The sequence below is a fragment of the Gopherus flavomarginatus genome, chromosome 8 (genome assembly GCF_025201925.1).
Source record: "Gopherus flavomarginatus isolate rGopFla2 chromosome 8, rGopFla2.mat.asm, whole genome shotgun sequence".
NCBI lineage: Eukaryota > Metazoa > Chordata > Testudines > Testudinidae > Gopherus > Gopherus flavomarginatus.
This window is the reverse complement of record NC_066624.1, coordinates 43,488,179-43,512,899: the sequence shown is the minus strand read 5'-3', so window position 1 is coordinate 43,512,899 and position 24,721 is coordinate 43,488,179. Positions and strand designations below refer to the sequence as shown.

At 55.8% G+C, this 24,721-nt stretch overlaps 1 protein-coding gene across 1 annotated transcript; it reads left to right on the top strand.

Moving 5' to 3' along the window:
- The first annotated feature begins 1,072 nt into the window (after positions 1–1,072).
- On the top strand, positions 1,073–18,711 carry XPNPEP2 (X-prolyl aminopeptidase 2). Its single transcript, XM_050964209.1, has 18 exons — positions 1,073–1,160; positions 2,471–2,575; positions 2,994–3,080; positions 3,322–3,468; positions 3,888–3,989; positions 5,471–5,552; positions 6,422–6,617; positions 7,513–7,602; positions 7,733–7,842; positions 8,637–8,714; positions 9,246–9,317; positions 9,607–9,667; positions 10,204–10,273; positions 13,646–13,750; positions 14,341–14,400; positions 14,757–14,833; positions 18,256–18,354; positions 18,432–18,711. The coding sequence occupies exons 1-18, from the start codon at positions 1,073–1,075 to the stop codon at positions 18,630–18,632; spliced, it is 1,830 nt and encodes a 609-aa protein (XP_050820166.1). The 3' UTR covers positions 18,633–18,711.
- Positions 18,712–24,721: the final 6,010 nt, after the last annotated feature.

Below are 24,721 nucleotides of genomic sequence, written 5' to 3'. Positions count from 1 at the left end.
TGGCGCAGTGAGCTGAGGCTGCAGGGGAGGTGGAACAGGGGCTGGGCAGGATGGTTCTGTGGGCTGGATGTGGCCCGCAGGCCATACTTTGCCCACCTCTGACTAGACATTGGTGCAATACACAGGGAAACTGAGGCACACACAGCATTCATGCAAAGCAGTAAGACTCACTTAGGTTCACATACAACATTAACAAGGAAAAATCCCCACTGCGTAATGGGGGGGGGGCAGGCATGCGCCCTGATGGCATGTCTCTGCATGGGGGGCAGGTGTGCACTGGGATGGCATGTCTTGGGGGGCGGGAAAGACATGCGCTGTGATGGCGTGTGTCTGCATGAGGGGGCAGGCGTGTGCTGTGATAGTGTGTCTCTGCGTGGGGGGAGCGGGTGGACGCTGTGATGGCGTGTTTCTGCATGGGGGGTGTGATGGAGTAGGCGCTGTCTGCATGGGGGATGGGAGAGCCGGGGATGTCTTTAGGTGAGGGACAGGATCTTTAAGCCTGTAACCTGAGCCAGGTAGGGGGGAGCGGGTTAGCACCTTGGCCTGGGAAGCTGGACAAAGGAATCGGCCGGCTGGAGGAGGGGCAGTTCAGTTTTGGTTTTGGGCTGGATGAGGGGAATTCAGGGGATCCTATGCTGTACCCAGGCACCCTGAAACTCCAGAAGGACTCGAATGAGGGGTCCTGACTGTGCCTGCAAGCTCTGCTGTAACCTGCATTCCTGTTGTCCAATAAACCTTCTGTTTTACTGGCTGGCTGAGAGTCACTGTGGGTCCCAGGAAGAGGGGTGCAGGACCAGACCCCCACACACACACACTCCGTGACAGGGGGTAGGCGTGCACTGTGATGGCGTGTCTCTATGTGGGGGGCCAGGCCTGTGCTGTGATGGCGTGTCTCTGCGTGGGAGGTTAGGCGTGCGCTGTGATGGCATGTCTCTGCGTGGGGGGTGCCATGCACTGTGATGGCGTGTCTGTGTTGGGGGGTATACGTGCACTGTGATGGCATGTCTGCATGGAGGGGCGGCATGCACTGGGATAGCGTGTCTCTGCATGCGGGGGGCAGGCGTGCGCTGTAATGGCATGTCTCTCTGTGTCCCAGAGTGAGTACATTGCTGAGCGGGATGCACGGCTGGCATGGATTAGCGGCTTCACAGGATCTGCAGGTGAATGCGTCCCCGCAGCCTGTCTGATTTCCCATTCACCTTCCCCGCCCCCCACTCCTGGATCCCCCTACCCCAATGGCCCTCTGGCCAGGCTGCACCCTCATTATGCCCCTAGTGGGCACATCCCCTCACAGCACCCCCTCCGAACAAGGTGCTCTCCCTGTGTGCTCTTTCCCTGACCCACAGGAGAGCCATTTCCATGCCCGGGACACAAAGTAACCAGGCCATAAGCTCTCCAGCTGATTGTGTCCCAGCCAGGGTGGGGATGGGTGAGACCTAGCCCTGGACAGACCTGCCCCCTTCGTAGCACACAGACCCTGGGTCGGACAGCCCTTGCACTCCTTGTTAGCCAGAGAGGGGCTCTGAGCTGCCGAGGGGAAGCAAACCAATTTTGAGGATTTCAATAACTCAGTCCTGGGTTAGGGGTTGTTATAAAAGTGGATGGGTGGGGTTCTGTGGCCTGCCTTGTGCAGGAGGTCAGACTAGATGATCATATTGGTCCCTTCTGACCTATGAGTCTGTGAGTCTATGAGTCTATGTGCTGCTGAGGCTATGGGGGCCTCCTGGAACCAGCTCTCTTGCTGCCACCTGGCTAGGCAATATCTGGAGGAGGAAGGGGGCTGAGGACGGGCACTGATAGGCAGTGGGCAGAACCACGGGAACAGGCTCCCCTGCCAGGCTCACTGCACTGAGGTTACAGCATCACTCACTGTGAGGGGGGCATGCACTGGCACGGGGGTGGGGGAGGCGGTGAGCACATGGGTGCTTCTCATGTCCCTGTTGCCCTGGAGGCAGGTGGGAGGGGGTAGATGACCCTTGAGGTCCCTTCCACTGCTATGGGTCTGCAATCTGCGCCCGCTAGCTTTTGGCATATGGCACCATCCTGCTGTCCACTGCCATCGTCACAGAGGCAGGCTGGGAAGATGGGTCATTTGTTCTGTGCGAAGCCGCAGAACAGGCCAGCATGCAGTGCCACACAAGCCCCTCCCTGCATTAGCAAGAGGGCAAGTGCTGCACTAGGCACCGGGGTTAATAGGTCCCTGACTGAGTCGCCCACCCCCAGCAACTGTCCTGACAAGAGCCCCTCTGGGAGGGAAGGGGCAGTGAGACATGCCTGCCAGCGGCACCAATTCACAGACTCCTTGGGGGAGCAAATTCCGGGCCCCACCCCCACAAAGGGGCCCGTTCTGAGTCCTCCCTCAACCCCTTTGGGAGGGACATTCCCTCCCCATAGCATCCCTGCCTGGCACCACTGGTGTCTGCAAAGGCCTGAACACCTGGCTAATGAGCCTTCTCCTCTCCCGTCTCAGGGACAGGGGTGGTGACGACAAAGAAGGCGGCTCTGTGGACAGACAGTCGGTACTGGATCCAGGCTGAGCGCCAGATGGACTGCAACTGGGAGCTACAGAAGATAGGTCAGTAGCTATGATGGGCAGGGAGATTGTGCCAAGCCCGACCTCTGCTGCTCACTCCAGTCCCAGAGTCGCCCTCAATCTCAGGACCTCAGCAGCCTTTCTGTGCCTAGCTGCTGCCATGAGTGCCTAGCGCTGGGGAGTCCCAGCCTCTCACTGGGGAGCCCTGGTCTCCAGAGCTGTGGGCAAACCCGGCCTGGCACACAGCAGCCTCTGGTACCATGAGGCAGCCAGTCTGGCAGTGACTCAGAGTCATGGGCTCCAGGCAGAGCCAGGTTGGCAGCCCAGCAGCCTTTCTCCAGGTGTGCCACACATGAGCCACCTGAGCTCTCCACGCCGAGCCCTGCTCTCCCTTCCCTGCCTGCCCGTCTCCCCCTGCCCCCAGAACCCACGTGCCACTATGCTGTGCCCTGTCTTGCAGTCTGGACTGATTCCATTGGCGAGTGGCTGCTCCAGGAGATTCCCGCTGGCGAGAACATTGGACTGGATCCCTTCCTCTTCTCCATTGGTATCGCCCCTGCTCCTTGCATCTCCTACCTTCCCTGAGGAGCCAAGCCTCCATGCCCCCATTCCACTCCACAGTACCTGCCACCTAAGGCCTAGGACACGGGGTGGAGGGCCTGACACTGCAGCCCAGCTCCCATTGCCCTGGCTCTCACCCCTGAAGCCTTGGCTGGAGCAATGCCTGGGGAGGGCGCAGCAGACTGACCATACCTCTGAGCCTAACCAACAGCTGCATCCCTTCTCAGATCTCTGGAACAGTTATGCCCACGTTCTGCAGGGTTCCAGCAGGACCCTGGTTCCCATCGAGGACAACCTTGTGGACCTGGTGTGGGGCTCGCAGCGGCCTCCTTTGCCCACCAGCGAGATCTACCTCCTGCCAGAGACCTTCACAGGTTGGTACTTGCTCCCTGTGGGTGGGTGCGGCATGTGAGCCCATTCCCTGGTGCCCCCTGCTAGTGACACTGGAGAGCAATCACCTGTGTGCCGCTGGGCATGCCGAGATGTTGGCAGGGTGTACCCGTTTGTGCTGATGGAGAGTAGATGTCTGAGTGCCACATACACAGCTGACCCCAGGGTGGTGCCTTTGCTCCCCGGAGCTCTCCAGATGTTTTGGGCTCCCCTGGAGGAGTCTGGCTGGGCTGGGTCAGGCTGGGAGGTCCTTGGCTTGTTTGCCGAGGGCACAGCATTTATGGGAGACTACAGAGGGAGTCCTGGCCAGCCCTGATCCCTCTGCCAGGCAGGGGTGGGCCAGGGGCTTGCATGGGGCTTTGCGTGTACCTGACTCTCATGCCCGACCCCCACTGTCCTTCAGGCAGCACCTGGCAGGAGAAAGTGTCCGGGATCCGGAGCCAGATGGAGCAGCACTCTAAGAGCCCCACGGCCGTGCTTCTGTCAGCTCTGGAGGAGACGGCCTGTAAGTGTTGTGGCCCAGGACCATCCTGCCACTGCACCTCCCTCCACCATGGCCTCAGCCAACACCCCTGGCTTCTTGCTGGCAGCCCCGGAATCCCAGGCCCCCAGCAGCTCCCCAGTATCCTCAGTGCCCCTCAGACCCTCCCAGCCCCGCAGCAGCCTCCCTAGTGTCCTCAGTGCCCCTCAGACCCTCCTAGCCCCCCAGCAGCCCCCCATGCCCTCAGTGCCCCTCATACCCTCCCAGCCCCCCAACAGACCCCCAGTGCCCTCAGCACCTCTCAGCCCATCCCAGCACCCAAAAGACCCCCACTGCACTCAGCACCACTCAGACCCTCCCAGCCCCGCAACAGCCCCCACTGCCCTGAGCACCCCCAGACCCTCCCAGCCCCCCAAGAGCCCCCCACTGCCCTCAGTACCACTCAGACCCTCCCAGCCCCCCCGTGCCCTCAGTACCCCTCAGACCCTCCCAGCCCCCTAACAGTCCCCCCAGAACCCTTAGCACCACTCAGACTCTCCCAACCCCCAAACGGCCCCCCAGTGCTCTCAGCACCCCTCAGAACATCCCAGCCCCCGAACAGCCCCCCAGTGCCCTCAGCACCCCCATACCCTCCCAGCCCCCCAACAGCACACACTGCCCTCAGCGCCTCTCAGACCCTCCCAGTCCCCCAACAGGCCCCCTAGTGCCCTCAGCACCACTCAGACTCGCTCAGCACCCTAACAGCCCCCCACTACCCTGAGCACCCCTCAAACCCTCCCAGCCCCCAATAGCCCCCCAGTGCCCTCAGCACCCCTCAGACCCTCTTAGCACCCAACAGCCCCTCAGTGCCCTCAACACCCCTCAGACCCTCCCAGACCCCCAACAGCCCCCGTGTGCCCTCATCACCTCTCAGACCCTCCCAGACCCCCAACAGTCTCCCAGTGCCCTCAACAACCCTCAGACCCTCCCAGTCCCCCAACCCACCCACCCCCAGAGCCCTCATCACCCCTCAGACCCTCCCAGCACCAGAACAGCCCCTCAGTGCCCTCAGCACCCTTCAGATCCTCCTAGTACTTGAACAGCCCCCCAGGGCCCTCATCACCCCTCAGACCCTCCCAGCCCTACAGTGCCCTCAACATCCCTCAGACCCTCCCAGACCCCCAACAGCCTCCCAGTGCCCTCAACACCCCTCAGACCCACCCAACACTGCTCCAATGCCCTCAGCACCACTGAGAGCAGCTTTCCTGCTGGGCATCCCACAGCAATCCAACACTACCTGCCCGGGCTGGCTGTTCACTGTTACGGGGTGAGATCCGGTCCCCTTGTGCTGGTCACTGTTCACACATTCTGATGGATGGCACCACTCTAGTGTCACTTCATGCCCATACCCTCTGCCAGCACGGCCCCAGGAACCCAGCGGGGAGCGACGCTAGGCCAGGGCAGGGCAGGCCAGAGCAGGCAACCTGGTGTGCAAAGGAGGGTCTATAACACCTTTGTTCCTACAGGGCTCTTCAATCTCCGAGGAGATGACATCTCGTACAACCCTGTCTTCTACTCCTACGCATTGCTGACCACATCAGACATCAGGTACAGAGCAGCTCCCCATCCCCAGCACATCCCCTGGGGCCTGGGCTGGCTCCCCCAGCCCCTCTGAGCTCCAGCATGCCCCTGGAGACTGGCCCCAGCTCCCCCATCCTCTCTGAGCCCCAGCACATCTCTGGGCACTTACCCTCGGCTCCTCCATCCCTTCTAAGCCCCAGCACATCCCCTGGGGCCCAGGCTGGCTCCCCCAGCCCCTCTGAGCCCCAGCACATCCCCTGGGGTCTGGTCCCTGGCCCCCCTATCCTCTCTGAGCCCCAGCACATCCCTGAGCACTGGCCCTCGGCTCCCCCATCCCTTCTGAGCCCCAGCACATCCCCTGGGGTCTGGGCTGGCTCCCCCATCCGCTCTGAACCCAAGCACATCCCTAGTTACTGGCCTCCGGCTCCCTCAGCTCCTCTGAGACCCAGAGTTCCCCTAGGGATCAGACTGGCCCCCCAGATCCTCTGAGCCCCAGCACGTCCCACAGGGACTGTACCAGCTGGCCCATCCCCTCTGAGCCTGTGAATCCTCCAAGGACTGGCCCCACATCCCCAATTTCTCTGAGCCCCAGTACATTCCTGGGGACCAGATCAGTTCCCCACCCCCTTTGATCCCAAGCATGTCTCCTGGGCACCAGCTCCCGCACATCCTCTGAGCTCCCTCATGTCCCCAAAGGACCGGCTCCCCACCCCCTCTGAGCCCCAGTGCATCTCCTGGGGACTGGGCCAGCTATCCAATCCCCTTTGGGCTCTCTTTCCAGCATTCAGGCTCCTGTCCCACTCCCATCCCAGCCCTGGGCTAGGGTGCTGGCCCTACTTCTGCTGGACAGTGGTGGGGGCCACAGCTGAGCCCAGCCCGGTGCTCCTTCCTTCCAGTCTGTTTGTGGACAGGAACCGCCTGAGCGCGGAGGCACTGCAGTCCCTGAGTGCACTGTGCCCGGGGCCCCTGTGCGTGCAGGTGGAGGAGTATGACCAGGTGCGAGCCAGCGTGCAGGCCTATGCCCAGGGAGATGTCCGGGTCTGGATCGGGACGGAATACACGACTTATGGGCTCTACGGAGTGATCCCCCAGGTGAGCGCTGGCCCCAGCTCTCCCGGTATCAAGGGGCTAGACCTTTGCCACCTCCTCTCTTCTGCGTCTGCAGAACAGGCCGAGCCAGCCCAGAGCTGGGAGTGGCTTTGACTAATCTGCCTGTGTAAGAGGCACCAAGGGTATCATTACCCATGTAAGAAGCTGGCATGCAAGGAGGGGACAGCAGTGATGTGCCTGCGTGTGCAAGGGGAGGGAGGTTAGGCCCCGGGTATGCGAAGGAAGTGTGGGTGAGAGGCCTTGTGTGTGAGGGGAGGGGGTTGAGAGGGTAAGAGGCCCCAGGCGTGCAAAGGGAAGGGGATGAGAGGCCCCATGTGTGCAAGGGGAGGGAGTGTGAGAGGTCCTGTGTGTGTGTGTGGAGGTGAGAGGCCCTGGGTGTGTGAGGGGAGGGGGTTGAGAAGCCGTGGGTAAGTAAGGGGAAGGGGGTTGAGAGACCCTGGGGGTGTGTGTGTGTGTGTGTGTGTGTGTGGGTCAGAGGCCTTGGGTGTGTGAGGGGAGGGGGTGAGAGGCCCCATGTGTGTGAGGGAAGGGGGGTTGAGATGCCCTAGGTGTGTGTGGGGAGGTGGTTGAGACTTGGCCCCAGGTGTGCAAGGGAAGGGGGCTTGAGAGACCCCAGGTGTGTAAGGGGAGGGGTTGAGAGGACCCCGATGTGTGACTTGCCACCCACTGCCCCCCCAGAAACCAGCCAGTTCTTCTGCCAGGTGGTACGTGCAGGGCCTGGAGCCGCCACGGGCCCCAGCTGGGCTGCTGTGTGCCAGCAGCTCAGGGGAATAGCCGTCCCCCTGCTCCCTGCATGCACAGGGAACTCAGGGACAGCGTGGCTGGCAAACCTCGCTCCTCTGGCCAGCTGACACCTGGCCCATCTTGCCCGTTGCAGGACAAGCTGGTGGAAAGCAGCTACTCCCCCGTGATGACGACCAAGGCAGTGAAGAACACCAAGGAGCAGGCGCTGCTGAAAGCGGCCCACGTAAGTGCTGGCAGGAGCTGGCTCTCCCTCTGCAGAGGGACTGGCCCAGGGGTGGGGATTGGCTGGCATGGGGAAGGGCCTGGTGCTTCTCTCACCTGGGAGAATTAAGCTTCTGGTGGGTCGCCCCCAGGTGCGGGATGCTGTGGCCATGATCCAGTACCTGCTCTGGCTGGAGAAGAACGTTCCCAAGGGGTCGGTGGATGAATTCTCCGGCGCTCGCTATGTGGACAAGCTACGAAGGTCAGTATGAGCGTGACCATTGTCCGGGCTCCAGCCTGGCAAGTCCCACTCCCTTCCCTATGGGACATTGACTGGGCCACAGACCTTGTGGGAGATGGGCCCATGGGGCAGGATCTGGCTCTGGGGTCCATGCGCCGCACGAGCCCTTAGTGACCAGAGAGTGAGTTGCTCTGTGTTGGTGCTCCCCACGGTGAGCAGGGCATGGCCACAGCCACACAGGGACTCCTGCAAACCCCTGTGCCCTGTTGGGGCAACGCTGCATGGAGGGCAGGCAGGGCAGGCATTAGGGTGCCCATGGCTGGCATTCCACAGGCCAGGTTTATATAGGCCAACAGCGCCCCTTCGTGGTGAGGGGATGTTGAATTAAAGCGCTGGAAGAAATAAGCTGATCACCCTTCCATTCCCTGGCAGCTGCACACCACCTGAGGGGAGAGCAGGTCCCAGGAGAGATGTGTTGGGGGGATATGGCCAGGGTGAGCCCTAGCCTGCCGTGCCCTCCCTTCCCCAGACCACCCCCAGGCCAGAAACCAAGAGGAAGAAGCAATGCATGGCTGGGGTGGGAGGGGGAGCCCAGAGAACCAAGTGCCAGGGCCCAGCTAGATTACCCTTCCTCACACTCCAGCTGCACCCTCCCCAGGGCTTGCTCTGCTCCCCACCCCGGGTCTGTAGGGCCCAGCCATGCCCCCTGCCCTCCCAGTCCCTGGATGGAGCCACACTGCCCCCTCCTCTCCCCCAGAGGCCTGGCTGCACAGTTTCATCCCTCCCGCATTCCTGGGCTCCTTTCTCTTTTCCAGAGAGAAGGAGCACTGCAGGGGTGCCAGCTTCGAGACCATCTCTGCCAGCGGGCTCAACGCAGCGCTGGCCCACTACAGGTACCAACGGAGCAGCCTCTCCATGGACGGGATCAGTGCCACTGGGATGGGCCCTAGCGCCCTCCACAACCGGGACCTCCCTCCCACTCACTGCCCACGGGACCAGGAATCTTTCAGCCAGCAGGGCAGGAGACAGAACTGCCCCAGGAGCTGGGCCCAGGTAGTGGGGCTTCCTGCCCTAGAGAGGGAAGCCAGCTGCAGCCCTCTCAGAGCTGAATGCCATGCTCCCCTCAGCTCCCCACTGCACACATGGCATGTGGGGGCCCTGCTGCCACATGGTGGGGTGCTCCAATGCTGTGGTGAGGAGGGCTGGGTGTACATCTGGACAGATGGGCATTTTTAGGGGAAGGGGACCTGCAGCCTGCAGAGCTTTCCCATTTCTATCTGTCTCTCCAGGCCCTTGGACTGGCCCACTCTAGCGTGTGAGCACATATGTGAGTGTACATGAGCATGCACACGAGGCAGCTGTCGGGGTGTCTCCTGGGGTTGTTAGCGGAATCTCTTGGTTACTGTGGGGGTTTTCCCTTTCAGTCCATCCAACGTCAGCAGCCGGAAGTTGTCTGTGGATGAAATGTACCTGTTGGACTCCGGAGGGCAATATCTGTGCGTATGGCCTGGTCTCATATTCTTGCTGCCCCAGTTCTGTCCCAACAAGAACAGCACTAACCATGTCCAGAAACAGGCAAACCATGGTGGTTACACTGAGCTGCCTTCCCCCAGGGCTTGCCCAGCCCTGTACCCCTCTGGTCCCACAGCGGGCAGGAGGAAGGGCAGGAGCTGCTCTGCACTCTGGCAGAGGGACCAGCTCAGCACTCTGCAGGCAGGGAGTCCCAGGCTCACAAGGTCAGGGCCCAGCTTCTGGGGATGCTGCTGACTTTTCCTTCTGTTGCAGGGACGGAACCACGGACATAACCCGGACTGTCCACTGGGGAGAGCCCACCCCTTTCCAGAAGGTACTGAGCATGCCCATATGTGGACCCCTTGCCCTTGGCCTGTGGCTGGATCCCAGGCACTGTGTGCCACAGTCCTGGACTGATGAGCATCTGTAGTGGGGGAGATGGCAAGGGCTCCCCACTCCCTGCCCGTGTCAGTAATGAGGGCCCTCTCCTCTTTCCATCTCTTGGCTCCCAGACACCAGCCCCTGGAAGGCCCAGAGGCAGCTGGACAGGACAGCACTCTGTTCAAATCCACAGCCAGCTTGAGCGTCACAGCCACAGTAACACCACACTCCATGGGCCTTGAGACTTCATGGCACCAGCTGGGACATGCCCACTTTCCCCTGCTGCAGAAACACAGGCCCCACCACCTAGCTTGAGGAGAGTCTCCATTAGCTGCTAGCAGTCATAGGACCCAGGTCCCCCAATAGAGCAATTCTGATGCCGTGCAGAAGCGAGGTTGTGGGTCTTCATGGACACCCTGCCTCCCTGCACTGCCATCACCGCAGCCACAAGTGCTGCAGGTGGCCCCTGACTCGTTCTGTCCCATGCAGGAAGCGTACACGCGAGTGCTGATGGGAAACATCGACCTGGCCAGGCTTGTCTTCCCCTCCGAAACATCAGGTAGGTGCCAAGCTGGGCACAGCCCTGCCCTGGGATGGCTGGCTGCGCCCCATGCTGAGAACAAGGCCGGGAAGAACCTGAGATTCAATGCTTTGGGGCAGAGTTGGCTTTTCAGGTGGCTCAACCTACCCAAGAGCCCTGGCATCTCCGTGGTACTTGATCCAGGTCTTTTCCATGGATGAGGGTTCCCAGGGGGTTTTGGTCTGTTACCTGTGTAAATGAATCCAGTTCACACAGAGATCGGAGAAAGTTCTCACATGCCCATGTTCTTGCCAGGCCCTCCTGTTCAATCTGTGCCTGCCATTTTTTTGCTTCTGTGAGTGTAGGGTGACCAGATGTCCTGATTCTATAGGGACAATCCCGATTTTTGGGTCTTTTTCCTACATAGGCTCCTATTACCCCCCAGCCCCGTCTTGATTTTTCACACTTGCTGTCTGGTCACCCTATGTGAGTGTGAGAGAGCAAAATGCAACTGGCTTCCGCTCAGAGCCATGTTGTGGCAATAGTACACCACCTAAGCTGTAGCTTGTTTGCATTCGCACCAACCATTGTGGGCTTGTTGACATCGTAGAACTGGAGCTGTTGAGATCATTTCTTTTACCTTTTTAAAGGCAATTTCTTGGTTTGGCCCCACAGCCAAGATATGTTGGACTTTAACAGTTCAATCGGGGGTTTTGTTTCTGCAGAAGGGTCTTGTAGGTATTGACCAGGGCAATGTACCATCCCCAGTACTCGTCTCAGTGCTGGTACATTTGTTGGTGCATTCTATTCTCAAATTGGTTCTACTTTCTGAGGACTAGGACTGATTCCATCTTTGTTTATTGTCTGTCCCAAAATCTTGATTTGGGGTAGGTGAAAATGCACTTTTCCTTGTCTAGCTTCAGTCCAGACTGACTGATTAGGCTTAGACCTTGGTTGTGGGATTTGTTGTGTTCTCCTATCAAAGACCCATAATGTCATCCATGAAACCTTCAACTCCATTTGTGTTTGTTAGCAATTCTGCCATCTTTCTTCAGAAACTTTCAGGTGCACTGGGAATCCCACAAGGTAACATTCAAAAGCAAAGTCCCCCAAAGGATGTGATCAATGGAGTGAGTTTAGCACTTTCTTTGGCTAAAGGAACTGGCCAGAATCTGCTCGAGGCATTCAGCTTGGAATAATACTGTAGCTCCTTTCACTCTGAGGGCGAAGTTACCCAGTGCTAGAAGTTGGGTTACCAGACATCAAGGTTTCCCTGGATACAGCCTCTTTTTTGATTCTCCTTTCTCTGTCCTTGGGGGAATTTAAAAATAACAGGCAATGTCTGAGGGGTTTGCAGAGCAGACAAGCCGCAGCTCAGAAAGAGCCTTGATTGGTCTGCTTTGCGATTGGTCCTTCCTATGCATCTGCAGTTGATTGGTCCATTCCCCTGCAAGCCACAGCTGCTGGATCCTGCCCACACAGGTGGGCTCCTAGCCCTGGGGAGGGGGTCCCGCAGGAAGGTGCTGACTGATGTCCATTGCTGCGTCCTGGGCTTGTGCCAGCTGCCCTGCCACTGTGACAGGGAGTAACACTGCCCCTCACCTCCAGTGAGTACCCTCGCCACAGGTACCTCCTTCAGCACCCGCAACTGTACCCCACCTCCAGCTCCCCCTTCCCCTCCAAAACCTCCCCTCTGGCAGTGTCCTCTTTTTGGAAACCTGAAATATGGTAACCCTAGTTGGGAGGATGTATGTTTCTCTTACAACTAACTGCTTCATTGAGTCTCTTAAGATTCACACCGTTTTTGTTTGTTTCTTTGTTTTTAATTTTTCTTTGTATCTAGCACCACTGCAGCACACCATGCTGTTGGTTCAGAGATTTTCTTGCTTATGCCAATCCACTCTATTCTCTTTAACTCGATTTCCACTCTATGAAGTAACAGGATGAGAATCCTGCAATCCATATGTACACTGTATAGTTCAGCATGGTCTCTTAAGGTTTCATAAGTCCAATATCACCCAATAGTCCATCGAGTTCTTTCAGTTTCCTCTCTAGGCCCATCCTGACAGCCATGCTGCGGCTGAGAAGGCTGCTGGTCTGTGATCCTTTGCTCATATGTGCACTCTGAATGCAAAGCTTTTGTCTTTGAAAGTTGTTTCTGTGGGGGACTGGCCCATGCAGTTCCGAATCCCTCCAGGGCTAGTCAGGTTTTGTAAGACCCTTCTGAGATGACTGACTTCAGCTCCTGAGTCAATTTTAAAGTCAATAGTCTTGCCATGAATATTCAATTTCACTGCTTTGGTGCTGTCCCTATTTTGTGCGTGTATTGACTCTTTTGCCTCTGGCTGAACATGCATCATCTCTTGGGATAGGACTTTTTCCACACCTCATGCATACAAACTGGAATTTATCCCTCTGGAGTTCTCTCTTCTTGCCTCAGGGGTTTTATGGTAATGGCTTTTAGTGCTCTCAGGTGTCTGTTTACAGTGTTTAAACCAGTTTCAGGTTTCTGAAGATGCTCCGGCCTTTTGTTCTGCTGTTTGACTAGTCCAGAGTGCTTTGTTATCCGTAGCTACAGCTAGTCGTCTTCACTTGTAGCTGCTATGAAAGATTTTTATCTGTTACCCCCGCTTTTCTCTGATATTTTCAAGTTTTGCAGTTCCAGAATCACAGTTTTCAGCCTATGCAGGCAGAGCTCTTATAAAACATCCACCATTTTCCCCAGTCCTTGAATTCTCTGGTGAAAATGTGCTTTTTCATGAGCCACATTTTGCTGAGGTATAAAGTATACATCAAATATAGCCAGAGGCCTTTCCTCGTCATCTTTGTGACTGGCTTCAGTAAAGTTAAAGGATTTAAAGATATGCTCTGCCTGCTTCCTCACAGTGTAAATTAAAGATTAATTAATAAATAAATGTGTAGCAATTGGAAATCTTCCAAAATACTGCTTCCAGTCTGTCCATTTGTCGAAGCTGAAGTTCTCGGGGGCATTGAAGAGTGGCACGTGGATGAGATCCTGCAACCTTTCCTCCGTTTCCCCCTCTGTTTGCAATCTTTGCTGCTTTGTTCCTTCTGTTTGTTCTCCTCTGGCATTAGTTTACTTCTGACATCATGTCATGTACTTCCTGTACAGAGCAGCAGGGCTGCTACTAGCAGGTCAGGCTTCTGTACCAGCTATTGGCTGGCCACAGAGCTTCCTTCCCAGAGAGAGAAACACCAGCCCTGGTCACTGTAAGATCCTTTAATGCTCTGCCAGGTATGGCTAAGGTTAGCTCAATCAAGGTAGTACACACACAGTGACACCCAGTGGCTGAATAGTATAATACAGTTTAGCTTTCTGCTATGCAGGCAGGCACGCTGGGGATGGGCATGGCTTCTCCTCTCAGAACTTCTTGGCTTTTTGTGTTTCAGGGAGAGTGGTTGAGGCTTTCGCACGCCAAGCCTTGTGGAAGGTTGGACTCAACTATGGCCATGGGACTGGCCATGGCATCGGCAATTTTCTGTCTGTCCATGAGTGTAGGTGCTCTGCTGGTTGCCTGTCCCCAAGGGAAACAGCACAAGGGCCTGTGCCCCCTTGGCTCTCACCTCCACCCCTGAGTGTTTGAACTGGACAGGCACAGGGGAGCTGCGCCAACAGCTCTGCCTCTCCGTGCAGCCATTGCTCAGCCAGTGTCTGGGATACAGATGCCCTACATCAGTGGTGGCTGCCCACAAATAATTCTCAATCCCCTTCTGGCAACTGGATGCCCCACACCTGCCCAGTGACTTTGTCATGGCCCTAGGGAGCACAGCACCTGTCATCACAGGGCCTGGAGGATACCGATGGCTGGGCAGTGTGGCAGGTCAGTCTGCTGGATGCCTGACTGGCTTGAGAGGCCCAGTGGAGGGAATCGTCTGTGGATCCCAGGGAGTGAGGGTTGCTAAGCATGCTGGGCTCTGGGTATATGCACGATAAGCACAGGTCCAAGGCCCTATGCATGTGGAAGGTGCAGCTACCTCTCCAATAGATCCTGCTTGTGGAGGAGGGAGTGGATGTCTCCATTCTCAGGGCTCATCCTGCTCCAGCATCCAGAAGGAGAAATAAACTTGGAATCTTCTCCCTGCAGGGCCAGTGGGATTCCAGGCCAAAAATGTGCCCTTGGTCAAAGGGATGTTCACATCCATAGGTACGCGTGTCCCTCACAACCCCCGCCCCTCCACGCCCCAGGCACTTCCAATACCACTGTGCCCCGAGACGTGGGCTCTTGTGCCTTCTACTCTAAGGCAGAATCGCCCTTCATGAAATCTCCCAGACCCCATGCATTCCCATGGCAGTCCTAGGCTCTTGCCAGGGCTAGGGGGTGGGGGGTAGTGCTGTGGGACAGGGCCCTGGTGTCTAGCTTGTGGCCAGGAGGTATTTGGTAAAGTGGGGATCATGCAGCTGGTTCTCTGTGATCCCAAGGGTGTGTGGGAGACCCCAGTTACAGCATGACAAGGTTGTCAGGACTCTGGATTCACTGGCCTCCCTGTGTCTGCTCCCCAGAGCCCGGTTATTACCAGGATGGTGAGTTTGGAATCCGCATTGAAGACGTGGCACTGGTGGTGGAAGCTCAGACCAAGGTGACTCATCTTCCTTGCCCCTGATGGGACAGGCCTTGCTGACACATCACTGGTCGGCAGCCACCTTCCCTTCCCCTTCTTCCCCCCACTTTCTCTCTCAGTTCTAGAGGGCTGGACCAGACCTGGAATCCGGGTGAGGACAAAGGGATTTGAGGGCTTAGCTAGGAGACAGCTGATGACGGTTCCCTACCAGCTGCTTAACAATGACTTGGAGAAGGGTGTGAGGCCAGGGATGTTTAAGAGATCTGCTCTAGGAATTATTCTGGGGCAGTTCTCTGGCCTGTGCTATACAGGGGATCAGACTGGATAGTCACAATGGTCCCTTCTGGCCTTGGAGTCTGTGAATCTCTGAACACACAGGAGACTGAGTGTGTACTTATTCATGTTCTTGGGCAAATCATCAAAGAGCTCAGCTTGCTGGCTGCAGGATCAGCATGGCATGGTTGTGTGTGCCGGGGTCTGTGTGGGGCAGAGGGGCCCAGCTGTGCGTGCTGGGGTCTGTGAGGAGGGATGGGGCCCCATGGCATGTGTGCAAGATGGAAGCTCTTGTGCCCTGCTGCACCCACCAGCTGGGGGGGGGAGGAGGGGGCACTAGGCAGGGCACCAGAGAGACCAGATAGGTGTCCAGCTGGATTTGCTAGTGCTAGCCAACCGGGTGATTTTAAGGCCATGTGTTAAACCAATGCCACTGAGTCAGCATGGGTCTTGTGAGCCCCACAAGGGATCCACACATGGGGCCGCACCAGTATCAGTGAACTCTGTGCCACTTTGGCAGCATCCCCGGGAGAGGCTGCAGCATGGATGTGGAGGGTGCGGCATGGGCTGGGGTGGAGCCAATCCCAGCTCAGAGTACGTTGTATGCAGAGCAGGAGCCAAGAGGAGTAGCCCTCACCCCTGGATGGTGTTATGGAGGCTTGGCAGCCCCAGGTGTGAGAGCAGGACAGGCCACACAGGGCTGTAGGGAGTGTGGCAAATGGAACCACATCGGAAGGGAGAGGCAGTGAGCTGTGACACGGCAGGCACCTCTTGCTCAGTGCAAACACGTCTGTGCCATTCAACCACAGGAAGTGGAGAAACAGCCACATAAGCTTGACCCAGACAGGCAGCGAGGTGTAGAAAGGCAAGGATGAGTTGGCTTGGGAGTGAGCAGAGGGGAAACACTAGGGAGCAAGGAGCAGGAGCTGGAGAAAGGAACATGGTGGGATCCTAAAAGGGACCCACCATGTAGGTGGGATTGGAACCATGGCAGTGATGCTGCACTGCTGGGAAGGCAGTTCCTCAGCGCAGCTCACTGGGCTGGGGGCTTGGCTGGGGCCAAGGGGAGCGAGGCACTGGAAGGAGTCAGAGCTAGGAAAGGAAGAGGCCAGGGAGCAGAGCTGTTTCCAGGCCAGGTCGCAGCAGAGCCCAGACTGGGATCAGCAAAGGAGCCTGCAGTGGGAAAGGTGTGACAGCTCCTTTCACAAGCACACCCTGGGAAGGGAAGGGGACCATAGCTCAGGCAAGGGCCAAAAGTCATGACTGACAAAATAGCCACAGCACCCCAGAGCTGCTCCCAGCTGTCATTGCACTGACTCACAGGCTGCAGAGAGGGAGCTGAAATCTAGTCCCGTTCATGCAGCTCTGATAGCAGAGTCCAGTTGTATGATGGTTCCCTGGAGCTGTATGTAGGGGGATGCCCCTGCTGGGTCAGATACAGATGATGATGCATGGGCTGGAGAGAGCCCAGCAGGACTCGTGAGTCCCAGGGAGTCTACAGAACCAGCTACCAGGGAAACCCCCTTTTCCTTGTCTCCTGAGCCCATTTGCTCTGGAGTCCCTGAGTGCTGAGCAACTCCAGTACAGAGTTTCTTGGAGCAGAACTGCATGTGCTCCAGGGAGTCTGGCCGTCCGTGAGTGGTCAGCAAGGCTTGGCCATTTGGCCCCTTCCCTGAGGCCAGGCTGGAGGAGGGGAAGGAGCAGTTTCCCCTACATTGCCTGCAGGAAAGGGCTGTCCTGCTGGGCCGTGCATGCCCTGCGTCCAGCCATGCTGCCTGCTGGCCCCAGATAAGCAACACTGAGGGTATGGCTACACTTGCAGCTGTACAGTGCTGGGAGTTACAGCTGTCTTCGTACAGTTGTGTAGGGAAAGCGCTGCAGTGTGGCCACACTGACAGCTACCAGCGCTGCAATGTGGCCACGTTTGCAGCATTTGCAGTGCTGTTGGGAGTGGCTGAACAGGCATTCTGGGATACCTCCGAATACCTCTGGAGGCCAATTACAGCGCTTTTGGTGGCCACACTGGTGGAGCAGCGCTGCATCACTAGCGCTGCAAGCGTTATAACCCAGGCAGAGCAGGAGTACAGCCAGCACTGCAGCCAGGGAGATGCAGCGCTGTATGTGCCTTGCAAGTGTGGACGGTGAGTAAGTTGCAGCGCTGTAAACCCACCACCAGCGCTGCAACTCTCCAGTGTAGCCAAGCCCTGAGCATCCCCATTAGGCACTGGCCTCTGCACTAAGCCATGCCCCATTCGTCCTGATTGGGCTGCGTGTGTGTGTGGGGGGACGTGGTTACCAACAGTAGGGAAATGCTCTGTCTTCTTGCCACTGCTAGAGGGAAGGGAGGGAAGTTCACACTGGCTCAGATGTGGGAGATGCCTGGGTGCTAGTTGCAGGAGGAGAGGCTGTGACCCATCCAAAACAGAACCTGTAACAGTGGCAGCTAAGGGACATGGCCAAGGTCACATGGGGAGTCTGTGGCAAAGCAGGGAATTGACCCCAAGGTCTCCCATGTTGGCTAATGCCAAACCCTTGGGCCAGCCTTCCTCTCCAGTGACCAGAGACAGCAAAGCCAAGTGCACCCTCTTCAGGGCAGCTGTAAACCTGTGCCTCTAGTGCCTGAGTGACACCACAAGGCCCACCAGCAGCATCACAAACCTCAGTGAGCTCTAGTCACGTGTGGGACAACATGTCACACAGGGAGCTGCTCCGGCTCAGCCCATTTACAAGGCAGCTGGCCCAGGGGCTGGGACTGGGGAACTACAGTTACCTTGTCCCATCTGCAAAATGGGGAGATGCTTTGATGGGGGGAGAGAGGAGGATGCAGGTAGTGAAGGGCCTGGAGACCAGTCAGTGGAGGAGGTGCTGCGATTAGAAAACCCCACATGTAGGTTTTTAGCTTCCTGCACCTTTACCTTGGCCAGAGATTACAAGGAAGGTGGAAGTGTCTCTCATGCCAGTGTACTGACCATGTGGCACAGAGGTAGGCACTGCATGACACGTGGCAGCAAGTGAGGGATGTGGTGGCAGATAGGGAAGGCTGTGGCTCTGGGGCCATGACATGCCATGAGGAGGAGGAGGTCAGAGCTCAGGAGGGCTGGCAGGGTGTAAACAGCAGCCTAGCCGGGGTGGTGCGCTCAGTACCCTCACTGTCTCTCCTGCTGCAGCATGGGGCAGGGGAGAAGGCCTACCTGACCTTCGAGGTGGTGTCTCTGGTGCCCTATGACCGGAACCTCATTGACATCAGCTTCCTGTCTGAGGACCAGGTGAGTGGGGGCTCTCGGGGCAGGCTGGGGCTGCCCATCACACCTACCGCTCATGGCCTTCTCCTGTCTGGTTGCAGATCCAGTATCTCAACACGTACTATGAGACCATCCGCCAGCGTGTGGGGCCAGAGCTGCAGAGACGCCAGCTGGAGGAGGAGTACGAGTGGCTGAGGAGGAACACACAGCCCTTCTCACGGGGCACGCTGGTGGCCACCTCCCTGGGCACCTTGGCAATCACCTCTCTGGTGTCTACATTCCTGCCTGACAGACAGGCCTGAGGGATACTGGGCCCCCAGTCACCCAGCCATAAGCCAGTCTCCCAGCCCCTCTACTAGGCAGACTGTGGTTTGTATGTTTTTCTCACTCTCAGCCTTGTTACCTCACTTCCTTTTTAACTTGCGATTAAAAACAAGTAATCTCCGGGCAGGGAGTTGAGAGCTTCCCCTTGTGCAGTGGCTGCTGCGCCTTTGGGGTGTGGGGGCTTGTGCACAGGAGGGGGGTGCGTGTGCGTGGCTGTGGCATGCACAAATGAGCAGGGTTGGTGTGTGTGTGTCAAGCCAGTGGTTGCGTTAGTGGGTCTGATGCATGCAGGGTGGGGCGCTGGTGTGTGTGGACTGCGCTGAGGTACCCGTGCAGGGCTTCTGCATGCAAACGCTTGTGGCACTGGTGGGCGCGTGTATATGTGTAGTGCTGGTGTGTGCGGGGCTCGAGGGGAGCATTTGTGCAGGACTGCTGCATCCACGTCCAGGCCTGGGGCACAACAGCATGCCCAAGGGCAAGTGTCAATGAAGCACTGAATTCTGTGGAGGGGGAAGCTGGTGTGCCGTCCCGGATGCACGTGGAACCCAGGCTGGCTGACAGGACTGACTCCAAATTCACCCTACATAGCAGCATTGTGTCATCGCTTCCTAGGCCTGCCTTTAGTTTAGGGCCCACTAGTGTCCCCCTGCTGGACTGCCAGCCTCACCTCAGTTCCCACTCTTCCAGGCACGGCCTGTCCTCTCCCGTCTCCCTGCTAATTCCCCAAGGTTCATCCCTTCCCTAGCCTTCTCCCATGCCTGCCACGGTTGGGGTAGCCCAGTCTCTGGTACAGGCCCAGATTTGAACCCCTCAGGCGACGTAGAGACCTGGGGCCTGATTCTCCATCACTTTGTCCCTGTATTTGACATAGGGTGTTATGGTAGCTTTGTCACAGAGTCCCCAGGTGATGCTCTGGAACTGCTCCCCACAAAGCCAGTCAGGACTTTGGGGAGCCTCCTTTCCCTTGGAGCAGACTGTCTTCAGGGCAAGAAGCTCACACAGCTTCACCTCCTGGGTCTGTCTTGGAGCATTCAGCATCCTCTGCCCCTCTGTGCGCTTCCCACAGCGAGTCTGCCCAGGTGGGGTCCTGGAGAAGCCAGAGGGTCCTGCACGCACCCCCAACTTCGCAGTCAGACATGACTCTCAGCCAGCCAGTAAAACAGAGGTTTATTAGATGACAGGAACACGGTCTAAAACAGAGCTTGTAGGTACAGAGAACGGGACCCCTCAGCCAGGTCCGTGCTGGGGCCCAGTGAGCCAGACAACCCTCACTTCCCATCCACAGCCAGCTCCAAACTGAAACCCCCTCCAACCCCTCCTTTCTGGCCTTTGTCTCTTTCCCAGGCCAGCACGTCACCTGATCTCTTTGTTCACCTTTAGCTGTCCCCTTGCCAGGGGGGAAGGGCCCTTGCCATTTGTTGCTAGGAGACTGATTGTCAGCCACACTGGAGACTTTTAATGCATAGGGGAAACTGAGGCACACACACAGTATTCAGAGGAAACATTAAGAACAGTCCCACTTTGTCACAAGCTTTAAGCCAGCTTTGCACTTCAGGGCCTCATACTCCAGGGCCTCACATCTTGTGCACATTGGGCGTGAATGCTCCTATCCTGACGATAGTGATTGACACCCACTTTGCACTACTGCAAATTACCAGGGTAATGGAAAATCAGGTCCCACGTATTCTGGGGAAGTGCAGGGTCCCTCCTGGCTGTGATGTAAATTAGAGAAGCCTCAGGGCTGCTCTCACACACAATTTTCCCTGGCCATGCCCCGATCTACCCTCTGAAACAGGCCTGGGATCAAGGTCGCAGAGATCCCATAGGCCAGTGCCATGTCAGTGGGCACTCCCCAGTGCATGGGTAATACCACAAGCCTCTTTCTGTTTCCACCCAGTTTAATGTCCCTTATGTTGCTAAAGTGGCAGCTGGGGATGGAGGGGCAGAGTGCCCCTGAAAACCAGGCCCCTGACATGGACTTTGGCTATAGCAATGTTGTAGCCCATTTAAAGCAGGCCAGAGATCCCAGCTCCCTGTAAATAGTGCTGGGAGCCTAAAGGTGCACGAGGAAGCAGGGAGACCCACCTGCCCGACAGCTTGCTGCCCTGACCAAATGGGCCTCCTGCCTAGGTGGCTGTTTCCTTGACTCCCCACTAATTATTTCACACACACTAGAGATGGGCAGGGGCAGTTCATGAAAAGATGGAGCAACCCTTCCCCCCTGTAATCTTTTCTTAAAAACTCATGATTTGGAGAGCCAATCTCATGATTTTTGATCTCTTGAGTGGCAAAGCTGAAGGGCTGCAGTGGGAGGGGCAGGGGAGAGCATGGCACGTGTGAGGGGGAGGGCTTGCGGATGCCAGCAGAGAGGGAAGGACAGCAGAGATGGGAAGAAGGGGGCTAATAGAGCAAGGAGGAAGTTACCCCCCTGAACATGTTGGGCCAGTTTCTATGTTACCCCTCTCAGAGCCAGGCAGGGATGGCTCTAAGCCATTCTTGTGCCTCTCAGATGCCATGCTGCTTGAGGGGCTGGCATAGGTCAAATCAGCCCCAGAGAAGCAGGTGGCAGGGTCACATGTATAGGACACTGGACTGGGAGTCAGGAGACCTGGGTTTCTTCCTAGCTCTGCTGCTGAGCCTTGGACAAGTCACTTCTCCTCCTTGGTTTCCCCTTATAATAACTGGAGATGTACCTCTCTCCTAGAACTTGAAGGGACCTTGCAACATCATTGAGTTCAGCCCCCTGCCTTCACTAGCAGGACCAAGTACTGATTTTGCCCCAAATCCCTAAGTGGCCCCCTCAAGGGCTGAACTCACAACCCTAGGTTTCGCAGGCCAATGCTCAAACCACTGAGTTATCCCTCCCCCTTGCAAAACTTGCAGTATAAAGAAACCTGAGAGTGCAGGGAGCCATGTGAGAGAGTGCAATCTGAATGCCCCTTGCAAGGCCTCATGGCAAGGTGTGTTTTCCTGTATTTATCCATTCCTTCTCTTCTAGTCCCTTTACAGTCTACCTCATTGTTAACATACAGTGCCACACCACCTTTATGGCTGTCTTTACCAAAGAACACACACCCTTCAATACATGTGCTCCAGTCATCACTACAAGTCCACCATGTTTCCGTTATCCCGCTATATGACATACCAGGGCACAATCCAGGCTGGGGAGCAGGGGCTGTGTCCCCACTGCCCTGCAACTGTGGGAGCCTTCCAATGCCTTGCTGAAGTAGCTCCCACCAGGACTGCTCCAGCCAGCTACAGTCTGGCTCTCACCACCCTTGCTTATGCTGCAGGGTGAACCCTGCACACCCCCAGCCCTGCATCTCCCCCCAGAGATGTATGTCTTGTATTGCCCAGCCCTTAGCTCGAGGGTGCAAAATATACTAAATCCATTATTCCTTTAAAAGGAATGATATGCCAGTTTATTATCTTAAATAGAGTTACCCAGACACTTCATCTTGAGCACATTGGATTAGATAAAGCAATAAAAACAGGTTTATCAACTACCAAGAGCTAGACTTTGAATGAGTACAAGCAATGAGGCATAAAAGTTAGAAATGGTTACAAGAAAAATAAAGATAAATTGCTTACTGGGGCCTAAATTAAGCTATATTAGAGTCAAGCAGAATTTCTCACCACATGTTTCCAGCACGGTTACTGACCAAACTCTTCAGGTCAGGAGCCCACCTCCGCCAATCAGAGTCCAACTGCTGTTTTCCTAGGTATGATGCCAGAGAGACAGGGACACACACGGGGTGGTGGAGGTTGCCTTGGGCTGTTTGCTCCTTCTTTTTATAGTTTCAGTCCCCCCTCTTGAAAACCATTTCCATCTGGGCACTAGGAGACAAAGTCTGTGTAGAAGGATGTTCCCTGCTGTTTCTTCTTCACCTGTCTGAGCTGCCTTTGTTTTCCCTTCCTGCTTCCTGACTCTGTTTACGGCTTCCATGCAAACGCACTCCTTTGTTCAAAGAAACAAACCTCTTCTGCTTGGGCAGGGTTGTGGGGTTTGGAACATATGTTAACACCATACAGGGGAATCTTATAACCTTACATACAGTGTTGCCACCCATTTTATCAGGACAATACTGACCAGCAAATTATGAGTTTTCAAATGATCCCTTACAAGGCATACCTTGTACAAAGATTACAATAGTGCATAGGGTGTGAATAAAGGAGTATTCTGTCACACTGGAATATCTAGTTTCACTTCAATGTGATGTGGCCATAAAAAAGGCTAATGCAACTCTAGGATGCATCAGGCGAGGTATTTCCAGTAGAGACAGGGAAATGTTAGTACCATTATACAAGGCACAGGTAAGCCCTCATCTGGAATAGTGTGTGCAGTTCTGATCTCATGTTGAAAGAAGTTGAATTCAAACTGGAACATGCAGAGAAGGGCTCCTAGAATGATCCGAGGAATGAAAAACCTACCTTATGAGAGGATACTCAAAGAACTTGACATGTTTAGCCTTACAAAATGGCATGATAATCCCTCTGATATATTTATAGAGAACAAACACTAGGGAGAGAGGGTATTTAAGTTAAGGGCCAGTGCTGGATATAAACTGGCCATCAACAAGTTTAGGCTTGAAATTAGAGGGAAGGTTGTAACCTTCAGAGGAGTGAAGTTCTGCAACAGCCTTCCAAGGGGAGCAGCAGGGGCATAGGCGCCAACTCCGTGGGTGCTCTGGGGCTGGAACACCCACAGAAAAAAATTAGTGGGTGCTCAGCACCCACCAGCAGCCAACCACCGATCAGCGGTTCAGCGGGCTCCACCAATCAGCTCCTCCCCTTTCCAGCACCTCTGTGACTGGGGTCCCATTGGGGGCCAGCTGTAGTCTCTCAATTAGGGTTAACTGCAAAGAATTGGGCAGACAATCCCCCAAAACCTGGTGGATATTCCAGTAACTAGATTTACCAAGCCAGCATAAAACAGCTTCTTTATTACCTTATTGGTTACTCAGAAGTCAAAACAACCCAGTTCCCTTAAAATGATCCAGCCTGAGGCCTCCATACAGGCCTCCATCAAATATGATGAAAATGTCTTATTTCATCATATAAAAGAAAAGGTTCTACCAATCCCAAAGGATTAGACACAGTACCTCCCAGACAGAGCCCTCACCCTCCATGCCCCCACACCCATGCCCTCGCCCTGAGCCCCTCCCACACCAAAAAACCCCTCATCCCAAGCCCCAGCCAGAGCCCTCATCCCCCTGCACACTAACCATCTGCCCCAACCCTGAGCCCCCTCCTGCATTATGAACCCCTCATCCCCAGCCCCACCCCAGAGCCCTCACCCCACACCCCAACTATCATAACCTTAGTCCCAGATTTGGACCTTAGCGTCCAAAATATGGGGGTTAGCATGAAAACCTCCAAGCTTAGCTACCAGCTTGGACCTGGTACTTGCTGCCACCACCCAAAAAATTAGAGTGTTTTGGGGCACTCTGGTCCCCCTGAAAAACCTTCCCTGGGGACCCCAAGACCCAAATCCCTTGAGTCTCACAACAAAGGGAAATAATCCTTTTTCCCTTCCCCCCTCCAGGTGCTCCTGGAGAGATACACAGACACAAGCTCTGTGAATCCAAACAGAGTGACTCCCCCTCTCCGTTCCCAGTCCTGGAAACAAAAGCACTTTCCTATTCACCTAGAGGGAATGCAAAATCAGGCTAGCAAATCCAACACACAGATCTCCCCCCTGATTTCTTCCTCCCACCAATTCCCTGGTGAGTACAGACTCAATTTCCCTGAAATTTCCCAGTAAAGAAAAACTCCAACAGGTCTTAAAAGAAAGCTTTATATAAAAAAGAAAGAAAAATACATACAAATGGTCTCTCTGTATTAAGGTGATAAAATACAGGGTCAATTGCTTAAAAGAGTATTGAATAAACAGCCTTATTCAAAAGGAATACAAATCAAAGCACTCCAGCACTTATATTCATGCAAATACCAAAGAAAAGAAACCATATAACTTACTATCTGATCTCTTTGTCCATACACTTAGAAACAGAAGACTAGAAAACAGAAACTACTTCTCCAAAGCTCAGAGAAAGCAGGCAGACAGAAA

What these genes read in the sequence shown, in the direction of transcription:
- XPNPEP2 (XM_050964209.1), top strand. Translation starts at nt 1,073, where the DNA reads ATGGCATGTCTCTCTGTGTCCCAGAGTGAGTACATTGCTGAGCGGGAT. An exon ending in CTGGGAGCTACAGAAGATAG is followed by an intron (nt 2,576 to 2,993) that starts GTCAGTAGCTAT and finishes CCTGTCTTGCAG; the next exon opens with TCTGGACTGATTCCATTGGC. An exon ending in TTTTCTGTCTGTCCATGAGT is followed by an intron (nt 13,751 to 14,340) that starts GTAGGTGCTCTG and finishes TTCTCCCTGCAG; the next exon opens with GGCCAGTGGGATTCCAGGCC.